General features: G+C 29.0%; 1 protein-coding gene across 2 annotated transcripts; it reads right to left on the bottom strand.

The window, feature by feature from the left end:
* Positions 1 to 553: 553 nt before the first annotated feature.
* On the bottom strand, positions 554 to 15,983 carry LOC119610840 (clathrin interactor 1). 2 transcript variants are annotated; one of them, XM_037966240.1, is made up of 7 exons: positions 15,517 to 15,972; positions 9,763 to 9,964; positions 9,554 to 9,703; positions 9,279 to 9,483; positions 9,114 to 9,207; positions 8,194 to 9,050; positions 554 to 3,863 (listed from the first exon to the last, which is right to left on the bottom strand). In XM_037966240.1, the coding sequence occupies exons 1-7, from the start codon at positions 15,567 to 15,569 to the stop codon at positions 3,274 to 3,276; spliced, it is 2,151 nt and encodes a 716-aa protein (XP_037822168.1). In that variant the 5' UTR covers positions 15,570 to 15,972; the 3' UTR covers positions 554 to 3,273. The 2 variants fall into 2 exon arrangements, with proteins under 2 accessions (XP_037822168.1, XP_037822160.1); XM_037966232.1 differs by lacking the exon at positions 554 to 3,863 and adding an exon at positions 4,822 to 7,700 and having other exon boundaries at positions 15,517 to 15,983.

Raw genomic sequence — 15,983 nt, 5'->3', positions numbered from 1 at the left:
TAATTATTCATAAAATAATTACAATTTAAAATAATGATTTTATGTAATATCAACTTAAATATTTAGTAAGAGCCAAACACCACTAAATGTTAAAAATTAAAAAAAAATATATATATTAAAAATCTTTGAATAACTAGTGATTCAACTCAGCATATCACCGAGTAATTGAATATTTTGCGGATATCTTGTAATAACCGCTTAACAGTCTCTTTGCCGTATAATTTATTGGAAAATGATGGATAATTATATAGAAAAGAAGACTCCTCATCAAACAGGACACGATTTTGAGATACAATTTTATTGGAACTGGGTACTATAATATTAGACTCTGCTACTTAATTTTAAACCGAACAAAAGTTATCGATGAGCTTTTTTCGATCGAAAATAAGGTATTCAAACTAAATGCTTTACAAATTTGTGTATTCAGCATTACGCTCGTAGCTAAAAAAAAATATTAAAGATGCCAAATACAAACAATTATCTAGTACAAATTTCTGTTTGAATAGTTTTTAGTATAATAGGTTGATATATCATTTATTTAAACATATATAAATCTATTCATTAATTTCGATTTTATTAGTGAAACTTACATATTTTCATTAAACCTGCCCACAAGTAAAAGTGAGTCTTTTAAATTAAACCATAGTATTTTAAAACACATTTACAACCTTGATTTATACACATACATAACTACAATTACATATTATTTTAAATTACTAATTAATTACAAATGACTACGTAGTAATATTGTTTTAATTGTTATTTTTTATTATTTGTAAATATGTATATTGTAATATTAATTTAATTATATGATAATATTTTCAAAAATTACCATTAATAAAATATGCATTATATGTTACATTATTAAAATAAATCAGGGACTTCATCAAATTCGAATCACTTAACTGACAATTTAATTTATTTTAATTATTTCGATCTTTACATTTTTTCTTTGTCTATGACATGATTTCATTTTAATGTTTATTTTATCTTTTAAGAATAATTCATGATAAATTCAAATATGTTTATCGGTTTAAAAACTCTTAGTATACTCGTACATTAGGGAAATGTATAGAAATTATATTTGATAATTTATAGTAGTATAATTTTATACAATTAGGAAAATAAAAACAAATTTAATTTAATAAAATAACAACAAAGGCTTCTTCTAAATATGTTGAATTTAAAATTTAATTAGAAATAATTAGCGAGCACCGTGTCACAGTTATAACACCATGTTGCTTGCCTGTATAAGACTGTCGGCCTTTATTGATCGGATTTTTACCTAAGCAAAATGTACGTAGATCTGTCGGGTTTTCAGTAACTATTGTAGTATTTATCATGATGGAAGGAAGATACCGAGTTTAACTTACACCTCAATTGTTACAGACACATCTATTAACACTACTTAGTCCGAATTACAAATTTACTGTTGATTAAAAGCTCTAAATAAATCTTATTTACAAAAATGTTTTTAATTTGTTTAACAAAATTTTTAAAATTAAAATTCATGAATAATTTTCCAAAATAAACTCATTCCTATGTCTTCATTCATAATTTTTATTTATCAAATCTTGAACTACGATATCGTACGATATCATGCATCTTGGATAAGAATACAAATTCTAAGTAATGTTTCATTTAGTCTATTAATTAGACGTTGTTGTCGACGACAAATAAGTAGTATTATTAATCGTATCCAATTTTAATCGGCTTCAAAAAACCTTTGTTTAAATGTAATTCCTGGAATATTTCCATTATGTTAACGATAAAAAAAAAACATATTTTTAGTTATTTTTCCTATTCTAAAACTCGATTGTTTTTAAGCATTTAGTTACACAACGACCGTTAGCGTATTACTGCTATTCGGCCTTTCCATTTCATTTCACCAACGATTGAAAAGAGGCATTCCACCAAAAAAAAAAAAGAATGGAAAAAAAGGAAGAAACAAATCCATTTCATTTAAATGTTTTACGATTGTTGTGTTTACTGCATTACAATCGTAGCTACGTTTTGTATGTTTTAGCGACGTAGTGTCAAATCGATTCGAATTGAATTGCAGAATATAAGAGTTTATACAAGACTGGCATTGTTCCAAAAAATTCGTTTCGAGATAAATGGCTTTAAATGTTTAGTCACCCCTATTCTGCATTTCAATTCGAATCGAAATTTTTTCCGTTTGCCAACATTGGTATTCTGCAATTCGATTCGAAGCTTCTTCACTAAAATAACAACTTACAAAATACACACAATCGTTAAACATTGAAATAAAATGGAATTGCTTCTTCTTTTTCTTACGATTTCATTTTTTGTTAGAATACCTATTTTCGATCGTAGCGTAACTGAATGCTGAAACGAAATCGAAATGCAGTATAAGGGTGAATAACTTTTTTTTTAAATAACTTTTAAATAAATCACAGCATTGAAAAATTAAACCAGCTTCAGATAGTAGACGTTAAAATATTTCTCATCTAAATTGACATTTATATAAAAAAACATTTGTAGGACACATGTTTTATAGACCTAAATATATTGAAATCGGTTCGATTCGCGAACGACAAGACTATTTTGGAAATCATCATAAAACAAAGGAAGGTAAATATTGAGACACACAATTTCCATACAAAGTGAGGCGATATAATGTACTTATTAGTCGTATTTTTGTCCAGCGTAAAGTAATAATTCATATATAGGTATCAAATTCCTTTCGTTCTTATGTCAGTTAAAATGCATATCTTAATAACTGAAATTCCGATCATTTAATGACAAAAATATTTTTCTAAAATTCCACTGAATGAAAGTAAATTTTATATAAAGATGACCTCTAAAAAACATATCTAAGATTTACTCAACTGAAAATTACTAGAAAAATCAAAATTTCTATTAAAAATATTAGTTTAAAAAGCGAATCTAAAACGAATAAAAAAACCAACAATTTCACTTTATATTAAATTGTTTAAAAAATCATTTTTTTTTTGTATATTAATACTAATATAATAATAATAATTCATTCATAATATGTATTATTTATATATATATTATATTTTTGTAATTGTAAATTATATATTTGCTAAATAAATTGATTGGGAACATAGTAAAGATTGCAAAATAAAGAGGAATTTTAAAGTTAAATTTATATTATAAAAAAATACATGGAAAAAACAATAATAACTATAATATATATTTTTTTTGCATTTGCAATTTAAATTAATAAAAAAAAACAAGTTATTAATACGGAAAAAAATGAAAAGAAAAAGTTTAAGCCACTAGATATCATTGAAACAAATCAAAGGATTGCAAATTATTGTTGTTATTATTGTTATTGTTAACAAATCCCTTTTGTGGTTGCATCATGTTACTCATTTGATTAAAATTAGCAAATTGTGATTGTTGTTGTGGTTGTGATGGAATGTTTGGTGATGTTGTATTGAAAAATGTGGGGGCGCCACCACCAACTAAAGCAGCACTACCCAAACCGGGAGAAATGCGTGGAGTAGTCGTTTGGGCACCAAATGCAGCAAAATTGCCCATAACAGGCGTTTGTATAGACAGTGGCACTTGTTGGATATTTGTGATTTGTTGTGTTGTTACATTGGGACTTTGCACTTTTAGCGCATTCATGGAGGGTGCCGGTGCATTCGTTTTATTTGTCTTGCCAGATAATAAATTATCTAGGTCAAGTTTCAAATTGCCCGCTTTTAAATTATCAGCCCAGGTAGCACCGACTTGTGTAGACGCACTATTATTGTTAGTTGATGTAGTTCCATCGGCGTTGTTTAATGATGATTGTTGTGTATTATTATTAGCACTGACGGGTTGTAAAAGAGTATTACCTGTTGAGGCAATTGGTGGAAGTATATTGTCTAAAAATAGTATATAAAAGAAATCATACAAAATAGTGTAAATTAAAAAATAACATTTAAGAAAAGTTTAAAGAAAGTGGTAGTTTTTAGGAAAAATAAAATTTATACTTTTGCATAACAATAATAATATGTAATACATACATACAAATTTAGGCAGTATGAAGTGAATTTGCAAAGATAGTTTAATAGGCTCTATTTAATACATACATTCATATAGCAAAATATGATACTAAAGCTTAAAACAGTAGTGTCTTTTTTATCTTATAAGTGCTGGCTGAGCTGAAGCAGTAAAAAAAAGGAAAAATTAATGTTTTTTTTTTGTTTTCTTAATTAAGGAAAGACTCTTCTAAAACTAATTACAGTGATATTTTAGAATGTGCTGTTTGTTTGAGTATTTCCTTTGTTTGAAATCAAAATTACGTGCACTGTTTGTTTGAAGCAGTTATTATGTTCAAGTTTACCTAATGGGTCCGCGGTGGTACTATTCCCGGTATGTTGAGAAATGCTTTTATTGTTTGTTTGTTTGTATTTGGTATAAGCAAAAATAAATTAATTAAAAAATAAATCAATAAATATTTAAAATTGTTTCAATAAATAAAAAAGTGCATTTAAAAAGTATTAAAAATTTTGTTTTTGAAATTTACATTATGTTGAGAAAGATCTAAACACTATTGTTAGAAACATTATCTTCGTATTAAAATATAAAACTGTAGATGTTTTCTGTTTTAATTACGCATTTAGGCCTTCCTTAATGATAACTATAAGTTTTGTTTAATTAACAAATAGTTTTCGAAGAACAAATCTTTTATTCAAATAACACAATCTATGGAAAATCAGAATAAAACGGTTTATAAATAACGGAGATATTTCTCGATGGAAAACTGTTTAACTTTTGAAAAAATTTAGTACTTTAGTTTTTATTTAAGAACACCTTCTATATAAAAAAAATAATAACACACGTTGCAATATATTTTATCAACTACATATAAATTGAAATTTTATTTCATAAATTTTTAAAATTAAAAAAAAAAATTCAAGAATTCAAGCCACAATTTAAAAAAGCACTTTATTCTTCCATATCGTTGGGATTCATTATCTTATAACAAGTGTTTAGAATTTGTGCAGCTAAATCACGACATTCCTCTGATGATTCTCCACCAACTAAAGGTGATTTAATAATGTCTTCCAGCCAATATCTCAACTCTAAGAGACGATCATTAAACTGTTCAATCAGCACATAATCCGGTGTGGTGACTAAGGTAATACCCAATAGTTCTAGGCAAGATAAACGTACACGTGGCTCGGCACTAAAACGTATAAACAAGCACAAATCGAAAATTTCTCTTGCCATCGTTGGAAGTATGGGACAATTTTGTGCTCCCATTACAATAATGGATAGAGTGTGTAGAAAATTAACTAATAGCATTGTATCGATATCATGAGCTATGCGATCATATTTAACATACAGCATTTGTTTAGTTCGTTCTCCTCTAACTAGGGGAAAGAAAAACGTACCCACTACTGGATGAAAACGATTTGTTTTCGAACTGTAGGCGGTTTTATTTTTGTTGAAATATCTCTTAGTTTTATCACGCAATCTTAAGCGTATAGTTTTTTGGGCTTCGGCCAAACGTTTCCGTTGTTCATTATCAAATTGAAATTTACGCAAATGTATGGAAGGGTTATTAACTGCAACAGTTTCTTCCTTTGGGGTTTCCATTTCGAAAGATTCTGTTAATTCCTTAACGGTTCCCGCTAAAATTTGTAACATTAAGATGCGTAAATTGGCATTGTAACAGGAATTATCAGTATGAAATTGTCGACATATATATTCGGCACATTCTGCCGGATGTGTAGCACAGATGGCGATACAACACTTAAATTTGGTTTCTTCAAAGTTTTCATAGTAGAACTGCATATCCAAAGTTAGAAAGAGTTGCATTAAATCTACTGCCAAACGAGCATCAGATTTAGGCAATTGAGAACGTATTAGGTTTTCTGCTGTTGATAGTGCAGCTTCAAAATGTTCATAATTTTCACATTTCGTGGAGAGGGTGGCCAACAAGTCCAATAAAAATTTGGGACTTTTATCCAAAATTTGCGGAGTATCATTAGACATATTGTAGGGCTGTAAATCATCGTCGTCATCAGAATCTAAATCCATTTTGGGTGACTTTGTGGGAGGCGGGCTTAATTCGAAATTTTCAATTTCGTTGGCTTTATCAACATTTATGGTCTGTGGAGACTTTTTAGAGTTTGTAATTAAAGCTTCAGTGGTTTCGTGTTTCATAAAAGCTTCCAATAATAATTCTAAATGCTTAGGATCCTTACTTTCTGGCATGTTCTTGTTTGTTTGTAAGCTTTTTGCTAAATCATCAATTTGTTTAATGGTTATTCCTTTAGGAGTTTCTAAAATGCTGCTATAATCAAATTTCAAGTGTTCTTCCTCTTGAGCATTGGGTCCCGTTATAAAATTAAATATTAATTCTACCGCTTTCATGCCAATATGACGTTGCAAAGTATCAGAGCATTCTAAATGATGACGTAGACCTTCGTGTAATAAACGCTTTAAATCTTGATCCTCTTGGTTTTTATTTTTAGCATCTAAATAGTAATATTTTCCAGTTATAATTAAAAGTTTAGAGAGGTTTAAGTGCTCGCTTTGTGACAATTTTTGTAAACATATACGTTTAGCCCAAATATTAAGCAGGTTCTCGAAAAGTTGCCTTAACAAGGCAGCATCTACTGAGGCAACATAGCTCACTAAGGCAATTAATGCTGACTCTTGGCCAGGTATTCTCTGCATGGCTAATTTGTGTAGAAAACAAAATTGCCAGAGGTTATTGTTTTTAACACAATCGCCCAAAAGTTTGTAAACATCTAAAGAGCCCTTAATCATGCATAAAGCCAAACGGTAAATCGAGGTATTACTATCATCCATTAAATAGAATATTTGTTGTATGAGTTTTCGTGGTTTGGTGTAATGGCAAAATTCTTGCATAATTTCTAAAAATTTTAAAAGATCCGAATCGTTTTCTGTATTACTGCAAAAGTCTACAACTAAACGACTTAATAGTTCTGAGAGAAATTTCAAATCAAAATTTTCTTTATCATGGTCATCAATGTGAACCAAAAACCATATGGCTTTGAGCAAATGTTGCATTATATTTTTGCAATAATTATCGGACTTAAAGGCATCGTTGACATTACCCATAACAGCATTAGCTAAGCGTGTGGGTAAGGACATTAGCAATTGTATAAACTCCTTGACTTTTATGTTAAATTGTTCCAACTGGGGTTCGGGTAAAGCGTTTAGAGTAGCTTTAAATTTATGCAATAAACAAGCCTTTTCCTTGCATATTTGCAAAAGGGTTATAGATAAGAAATTATCATCTTCCAAAAGAAATTCAAAAATAGCCATAATGCTTTGAGGAAATTGAGGTAATTTGTGTATTAAACACGACCATGATTCCATAATAAAATCAAAGTTGTAATCCATTTTGAAGATATTGAAAATAATCTTCTCCTCCCCATTCAACTCTTTTCCTGGCCAATCTGTGTTTAATATTTGACCAATAGCTTGTAATAGATCTGCATATTCATGTGTAGCTATCAAATGCCATGGTAGTTGATCTTTATCCAAATTACATATCTTTTCGGCTGTAGTAAAACCTGGCAGACAATCTTTAATCCATAGTTGTTGCAAAATTGCCTTAACCTTCAGCACATCCTGGGCGGATTTTATGGATTTTATTGCGTTTAATTGTTGTATGACATTTTGTAATTCATGCCTTAGCTTATCGGGAAATTTGTCACCATTGTTACCATCATCATCGGCTGAAAGTGAAAAATTGAAGGATTCCAATTGGCATTTGTTTCCATTAAATTATTGTCTTTTTTGTAATTATTGTAAAACCAGTTTAATGTTTTACAAAATCTACATAAATACTTGAATTTTATTCATTGTTTTACTCTCAAACTCTACTAATTATTATGTATATTGGAAACGTTTCTTATATTTAGTTTACATGCACTCTCTAGAATTTTCTTTCACGCTACATACAATTTAGAAATTTTGATCTTTTTGTAAATATATCACAATTTCCCACATTTTCATTATAAAACCTAGTAGAATTTTTTGGTTTATAAGTTTTGGTATCTTTAAACAAATATTATGTATATTACATTTTTTTTTGTACAAAACTGTTTAATAACAATAACAAAAGCATTGCATTCTTGTTATTTTTAACAAATAACTAAAAAAGAAGGCTTAAACTACTAAAAAAATATATTAACAAATGTATGATAAAATTTAATTGATGAAACTTACCCATTGGCATACTTTGATGTATCGATAGATCTCCTAGACCAGCCAGAAGATCTGTAGCTGTGGTAGCACCCAGAGTTGTTGTAGTATTTGTGGAATGAACAGCAGCCGGAGAGGAATTAAACAAATCAAATGCGTCATTGGCTGGTGTAGCTGTAGTCAACAAATTACCTTCCAAACCTCCCATACTGGATGTTAAAGCTGCACTATTGCTTGTACTGGAACTACCTTGGAATGCAGAAAAATCAGCGAAATCATCGTTTGTAGATGCAGCGATGCCTGTTAGACTAGCCGAGGGAGGCTCAGCTGAGACACCACCGAATGCAGAGGCAAAATCGCCAAATTCATTTTGCTGCTGCTCAGCAGCTCTTGGATTAAAGTCATCCAAATCATCATTGATAGCAGCGCTATTAAGAGTCTTTTCACTTTTAGGCGAGCAGGTCTTAAATAGACTGTCGAGCGCGTTGTTGTTATTAACGTTGGTGGTTGTTGAATTTGTAGTATTGCTTTCGTGTGACGATGATATGCCCATGGTATTATTGTTAATGGGGGAATAGCCTATTAAATCATTATTGCCTTCACCAGGTGTATCGCGATGGGTGGGTGAATGTATGCCGGCCGCATTCGATGGTACAGTCGATGTTTTGCCAAAATTAGCAGCAGCACCCATATCGATTTTTTTACTACCGACCGATGGTTTGTGTTGGCTTGGTTGCTTTGTAACTGGACCCGTTGACATGGTTATCGATGATGTTGACGATGCTGATTTAGGACGTATGTTCATGTTTATATTGCCCGATGGCTTGACCTCGGTCGCAATGTCTGCAGGACTGGCTCGGTCATTGTAACGATAGTTTCTTCTGTAATTTCGATGATTTGTATAAAAATTTATATATTATTATTTGAGTTTTTTTATAATTTACCTAGGACTCGGTGAATCACTATCTGAGAATTCCTTTTCACCCTCATATTGAGCATCATCGTCTTCATAACGATCCGCGGAACGTGAATCGGAATCTGTTTAATAGTTAAAATAATTATTGTAAATTTACAAAGAATTTTAATTTTCAATTTGAAAATTAACTTACACCAATTATCACCATGATCACTACGTGAAGTTCTCCAGCCACCATCATTGTAGCCACCACCGCCACCACTATAGCCGCCACCGCTGCTGCGCATACCCATGGCATCACTGCTCATGCCAATATATTTATCTTTATTTTTCTTAGCCTTTTTACGTTCCTCACGTAAACGATCGTCATCTTGTATAAAGTCTATAAGTTCTCTTACCTTTAAGAAAAAATTTAGTTTTTCTTAAAAACACTAAACAATTGTTTTATTAAAATACAAATCTAATTACCTTATGTCTAACATTAATGCCCTGATCTTTGCCGCCTTCATCTGTAAAAGTGTAATTTTCCAATGAACGCAAATCGTAAATATGTTCCCTTGATGAGGTGACCACTCGTTCAGAACCATTGCGTACCAAATAATTTAGCAATAGTAAACTCTAAAAGAAAAAAAGTTATGTTTATTTTTTATTTGCCTTAAAAGATTTTGTAAAATTACCTTATACGTTCTACGCCAATTAGTTTTGTTGTCTGTTAGCATACGTTTCCATAACATTGACATTACTTCGGGAAATGTTTCATAGGAAAACGTTGCATGAGCCAATTCTTGCATTAAAGGCCCCGTTGGACCCCACGGGTCATCGTTAGTGGCTTCTCTTACTTTGCCCTCGATTTCGGTATAATTCATAACTACATTTGTGCTATAATGATAATAGATTATATAAATAATTTTTGTTCAAAAATATATTACGAGTAAGATATTATGGTGATTGGAATTAATTTTGCAATTTCTTCACCATAATTATGTATGCATTTACAAAAAATTGTTTAGCTCATTATATTTTTAAAAGATACGAATAAAGTTGATGACAATGGCATATTATGTTCGATATTTAAAGCTGTTTAAATAATCTCTAAATCATAAGGTCTTGTTATTAAAATAAACTTATGTGTTCTAGTTTATCTTTTATAAGAGAACATTGATTATTAGTCCTGGGGTTTATTTTATAAATACAATAACAAAATTGCTTTTATTGAAAGGGTAAATAAATATTTCACACGATCGAAGTCCATTGAAATGAAAATATCTCTTAAAATTGTGATAAAATCAAAATGTTGCTACATAACTTTGAACAATTATATCTCAATAATATTAACATTAAAGATGATAATATTTCTTACTCAAACCCATTGACTTACTTTCATTTTATAAAAGTACATACAAATATATTTTAGTTTTTTAAAAGAATACGTGTTCATAACGTTATATTCTTCTACTATATATTTACCAACAAATAACTTCCTACACAATGTTTGTTTACTATGTATACTATGTATGTAAATATATAAATTTCACTGTGCAATACCCATTAAATTAATGTTTCTCACACTTTAAATAAACAACAACAACAAAGCCACAACAACAACTAAAACTAATAGTAACAATATAGTATAATGGCTGTGGTCATAAGTCATAACTGCTTAAGTTTACTTAAGAACGAACTGAGTTAAGTCTTCTACCATATTATTCCACAAAAACTTGGTAATGACTTGTACTTACACAACAAATTACTTTTCAATAACTTCTGCAGTAGTATACATCTATACTGTCTGCAGTATATTTAAGACATAAATTCATATACCTAAGTAGTTATTTGGAATTTTCCAAAACAAAATTACTTTTGAACTCCCTACATGTAGTGACTTATTTCATTACTTATTTGTAAGTGAAAGAGGTAAATTACGTGTTTCCATTGAAATGGTTTTTTTGGAATCTAGGGCTTTCCGAAATTGATAACAACATTCAAACAGTCAGACGGTAAGACAAACCAGGTTTGATAGACTCAGATATCTATAAGGATTCGGAATACATACATATATTTGGAAAAAATTTAGATAAGAACAAAGATGAGAAGAAACACATGTTTTGCAAAAAGGTAAAATTTTGACCCACTGTAACTCAGAGTGTTCTTGTTGAAAAATTATGTCTAAGCTACTATTAAATAGGACTAACATTCATGCAAATATCATCCCGATTGGAAGGCATCGGTTTCAAAAGTGGGTTCACTTGTCATAAACTTTATACAGTCGGAAAATTGTATTGGAATTACAAAATGAAAGACAAACTTATGTCAAAATTCCCACAAGTAAGGAAGAAGGTGTAGAAAAGTCACTGCAAATAACATATCCAAGTACTTAAAAGTTTTTGGGCGAAAAAACTATGTAATTTACATAAACTCGTCATTGGAAGAATATGGGTTATTTTTGAAATTAGATCAATAACTTATCTTCAATGAAAATATAATTAAAAGTATTTCATGTATGAATATTAAAATTTTATATCCTCAACGTTTTTGTTGAATTGTGAAAAGTAGTTTTTATAGATTTTTAACTCATTACCAATCAATGTACATACATATGTTTTTGTTGGGATACTAACAAAAATCTCTATCCTCACCATGTTTAATACAATTCTTTATTGAAAATATGATTATCGAGTTAAGCTCTTATGGCTTATAAACACAAATAGAGTAGTATATATTAAGTAGTAAAAGTTTATAATAAAATTGTTACTATTTAGAGTAGTATTAGTAATGAGTTTGACGAGTATTTAACAAATTATTCATTTTCAATCGTTGTCTTTAGCCAACAAAAAACCTCATCCCAATTAATATCGTAATAAATAATGAAAAACAAAGAATGAAAGAAATACAAATAAAACACAAACTTGAAACGAAAACACAAAACCCAATAAAACAAGCGGTTTAATAAAATATAAAACAACTCCCTCTACTTCCCGCCTTAATCATTCCAGCATGACGGAAATAAACTACAGTTTATTTCCGTAACTGAATTTTACAGCAAAAATTTCGTTAATTTTTAAAATATTAATTAAACTTCCAGCACAGTTGGTATACTGAAAACTTTAAAGTACGACATGTTATGATGTTTATAAATATTTAATTTATTTTTTTGACATTATTATAAATACAAGAATTATAATTTAAAGTAAAAGTATTTTTTTAGTTTTTTTTTTTAATTTAAATGTCAATATGATGAGTTTTTAATAGTCTAACAACAATTCAAGCGTTTGTATTTGTTTAAAAATAACTTGTTTAGTTAAAATGAATTGAACAAGAAAAAAATATTTATCATTTTTTTTTTAAATGTTTTCTTTTCATCAACTGATAAGTGTTGTTGTATATAGATAATTAGATTTTTTTATATTTTTTATTTAAAAGTATTATTTTCTTATTTACACTTCACTTTTTTATTATTACTGTATTATTCTTATTGTTATATTATATTCGAAAGCATTTAATGATTTATTTATCTTGTTTTAGAGACACGCTACGGTGTTGTAGTGTTTGACATATTATACAATATTTCTGTTTCGTTTAATAATCGTAATATTTGTATTTTGGTTTTTAGTAAAACATATGTACATTTCAATTCATTATATAGATTCTATTAAGTTTATTGTCATGATATAAATAAAATCTTATCTGAACAAGAATTCTAGAAAGAAAAGGTTGTACTTATTTTTTAAATGTAGTTTCCTTCGCATACATATGAATATTATTGTTTAATAGTTATTAATTAAAAACATATACCTTTAAAAAAAGTATTGCATGTTAATCCAATATTATATTGAGCACCCACCAACCCAAAAATCTTTATATATAAATACATGAATCGTTGCATAAAATAAATCTCTACGCCATTTTAAATTAAAATGAGATTTTTCATTTTAAATTTAGAAAAAATCATTTAAAATTGTGAATGTCTTAATTGAAATAGAGATTTTTCTATTAAAGATTAAATTTTCCATTTAAAAATAAAAAAATGTCCTTTGAATTTCAAGAAAGTCCAGTTAAAATTGAGATTTTTCATTTGAAATTAAGAAAATCTAAATTTGAAATGATAATTGTCCCAATCAAGGTACATAACGCCATGTAAACTAAACAGTTCCTCCTGGGATGTCACCGGCGGAGTCATCCACCGAGGCCTGCCAGAAAGGACATTCTATATACGAGAAGAACATAAGTAGTTATGTGCAGGATCCATTAGATTCATTTATGGAAGCATCTATTGCGGAGTTCTGGCACAACTTAGATCGGGATGGAGCAATATGCATAGACAGTACCGTCCCTAACGAATGTCCAACTTGTGGTCAATGTCTACATGATACACATCACCCAACTGCTGAGCGAATCCTACTTTACTCTGTCCCATAGATTTATGAACACAACCAGTAGAAGTAGCACAATTTTTAGGACTGAACATTGATGCTGAACCCCAAACTAAATTGTTGTGTAGTTACAGCTGTAACAATATGAAAATTCTCATTATCATTTGTGCTTTTCTGAAAAATTAAATTTTATTTGGGGTTTCGGAATTTGAAATGAAAAATGCTCATTATCAAAATGCTCAATATCAAACGAAAAATCATACATATTTACATTGATTTTTTTTAATTACTCTTAATAGTAATAAAGTTTATTATACTGTGGGACTTGAACGACTATATCTACTTTTCAAAATTATTTAATAAGAATGTTTCCTATTTTTAGAATAAGATATAACGATGAATGAAAAGGGGCTGTTTTTAAAAGCATTTCCATTTATTTTAATAAAATTGGTATTTATTAATGCATTTTTTATATAAAAAAAATATAAATTGAGAGTGATACAGGGCATTAACACTCTGCCATAATTTCAAGGTAAACCACTACTTAAAACTTATTTGAAAGCAAGAACTAATTTTATTGATTTTTTTGTTTGTTTTACTTTTTGCTATGAGCATTATTTTGTTAAAAAATATACACAATATTTGAGATGATTTCATATTGTTTTTCATTTAAAATTTATTTTAATTTGCTTTAGATCTGAAAGTAATTTATTTTCTATATAGCATACTTTTTTAATGAGAAAAAACATTTCGCTATAATTAAAGTAAATAATTTTCTTAATTTGTCGAACAGTGTAATCAATGCCAAACTATTTATTGGCAATTATTAGGAAATTTTCTACTAAACATCTATTTTCTATGAAATTTATGGATAAATTCCTTAAATGGCGTAATATAAGAAACAGGTGGTTAGAAAGCTATTCCGTGTACAAGTGTGCAAACACTTGCTGTCGTGTTGGATGGTCAATAGTATAAGCAATTGGATATTTGCACGCGTCAAATATTAGAGAAAAGTAAAAATCTAATTGAAATACAGATACAAGATAGGTATACATATACATACATATATATGTAGTATGTACATATGTACATAAAATATACAAGGTGGGAAAACAAAAACCAGTAATTAACTATTTTCTCATCAGTGGTTGTTGAGTTAAATATTTAGTTTTTGGTTTGTTTGTCGTCTGATGATGTTGTTGGACAGTACTATAACAACAACTACTACTAGATGCAGTGCAAGGCTAAAAACAAATTAACAACAACAATAACAACTAGAGATACCCAGTGCAAGTGTACTAAACATAAAATAACATAAAAATATAAAAAAGCATGAATGTACAAGAAAAAAAATAATAAGACAAGTAAAAGAGTTACTAAAGTTGGTTATGGCCGGCTATATGATACGTTACATTAATAATAATCAATTTTAATAGTTATTTTCTATGAGAAAAGTTTAATTGATAAAAAGTGATACTTGTGTAAGAGTTATGACTAATATATTGTACGAATAATGAAAGTTAAACTGATTTCTGAGATATATAAAAAGTATTAATGTTAAATGTACTTTTTTTGCAAGATTGTCTACACATAATAATGGATTAAATTCAATCAACAGATCTTGTTGAAGATCGCATATCAAATCTGTTAGATCTATGTAGTCCTTTTACACAAAACGCATAACACCCACTATACTGACGTAGGGTATAAAAATATCTACAAAGATACATTAGAAAAGAGCTTTATTTTTCATTATTTCTTTTTAAAATAGTACTTGTCTCGCGAGACTTCCATGTACTAGGTATGTATTTTATGGTACTTAGTTTGGTAGGGGTGTGTATCGTTTAAGTTCTTGTCTCTGTTGTCTGCAGTTGTTGCTATTGTTGTGTCGTTCGTTACCTTGACCAAATTTATGACACATATTTGTTAATTTGATTTACTAGCCACACATATTATGGATGCCGTTTAATGAGTAGTGGGAAACTCCCCTTCTAAAACCCTTTGTAAAGAAATTTTTCCAAAAATATATTGTTTAGTAGTGTTTTTTTTTTGTTCACTTACACTTTGTCAGCCAATTCACGCACTTTCCACATATTTATAAATTTATCTACCATTTTTTCACCTATTTTGAAACTGTTTTCAACTGTGTTACGGAATTTATTTCTTGTTTTGTTATTTCACTTATCGTTCACTTCGTTTTATTTCACACACAATCGAATATATGACACAAGTTTTGGAACTGATAGGAAAAAATTGCAAGACTTTTTTATTTTAATTTCGGTAGTTTTGGTTCACTGCACACGTTTTAGGTTTTACTCGTTGTTAATTGCTTTAAATTGATTTGTATTTAATACTTGTTTTCTATATTTAGGTTGCAACAAAAACGTAATCTTAAAAAATTAAATGAAATTTACAAAAAATGCAAAACTATTTGTAGAATAAAAATGATTGACGAAAAATTGCTGTCGTCAAAAAATTTTTTACAAGTGAAGTTGGCAGTAGAACCCTTCGCCGACAAATATTAACGT

The sequence above is a fragment of the Lucilia sericata genome, unplaced genomic scaffold (genome assembly GCF_015586225.1).
Source record: "Lucilia sericata isolate MDLA Ls3-8-SP2 unplaced genomic scaffold, ASM1558622v1 Contig000029F_arrow, whole genome shotgun sequence".
Classification (NCBI taxonomy): Eukaryota; Metazoa; Arthropoda; class Insecta; order Diptera; family Calliphoridae; genus Lucilia; species Lucilia sericata.
The sequence above is the reverse complement of the archived record's forward strand: the minus strand, read 5'-3'. Positions and strand labels throughout refer to the sequence as shown.

Coding starts and splice junctions, on each gene's coding strand:
- LOC119610840 (XM_037966232.1), bottom strand. CDS start 15,569: ATGGTAGATAAATTTATAAATATGTGGAAAGTGCGTGAATTGGCTGAC. Junction 9,965..15,516: donor CGTGAATTGGCTGACAAAGT/GTAAGTGAACAA, acceptor TTATCATTATAG/CACAAATGTAGTTATGAATT. Junction 7,701..8,193: donor ACATCAAAGTATGCCAATGG/GTAAGTTTCATC, acceptor TTTCACTTTCAG/CCGATGATGATGGTAACAAT.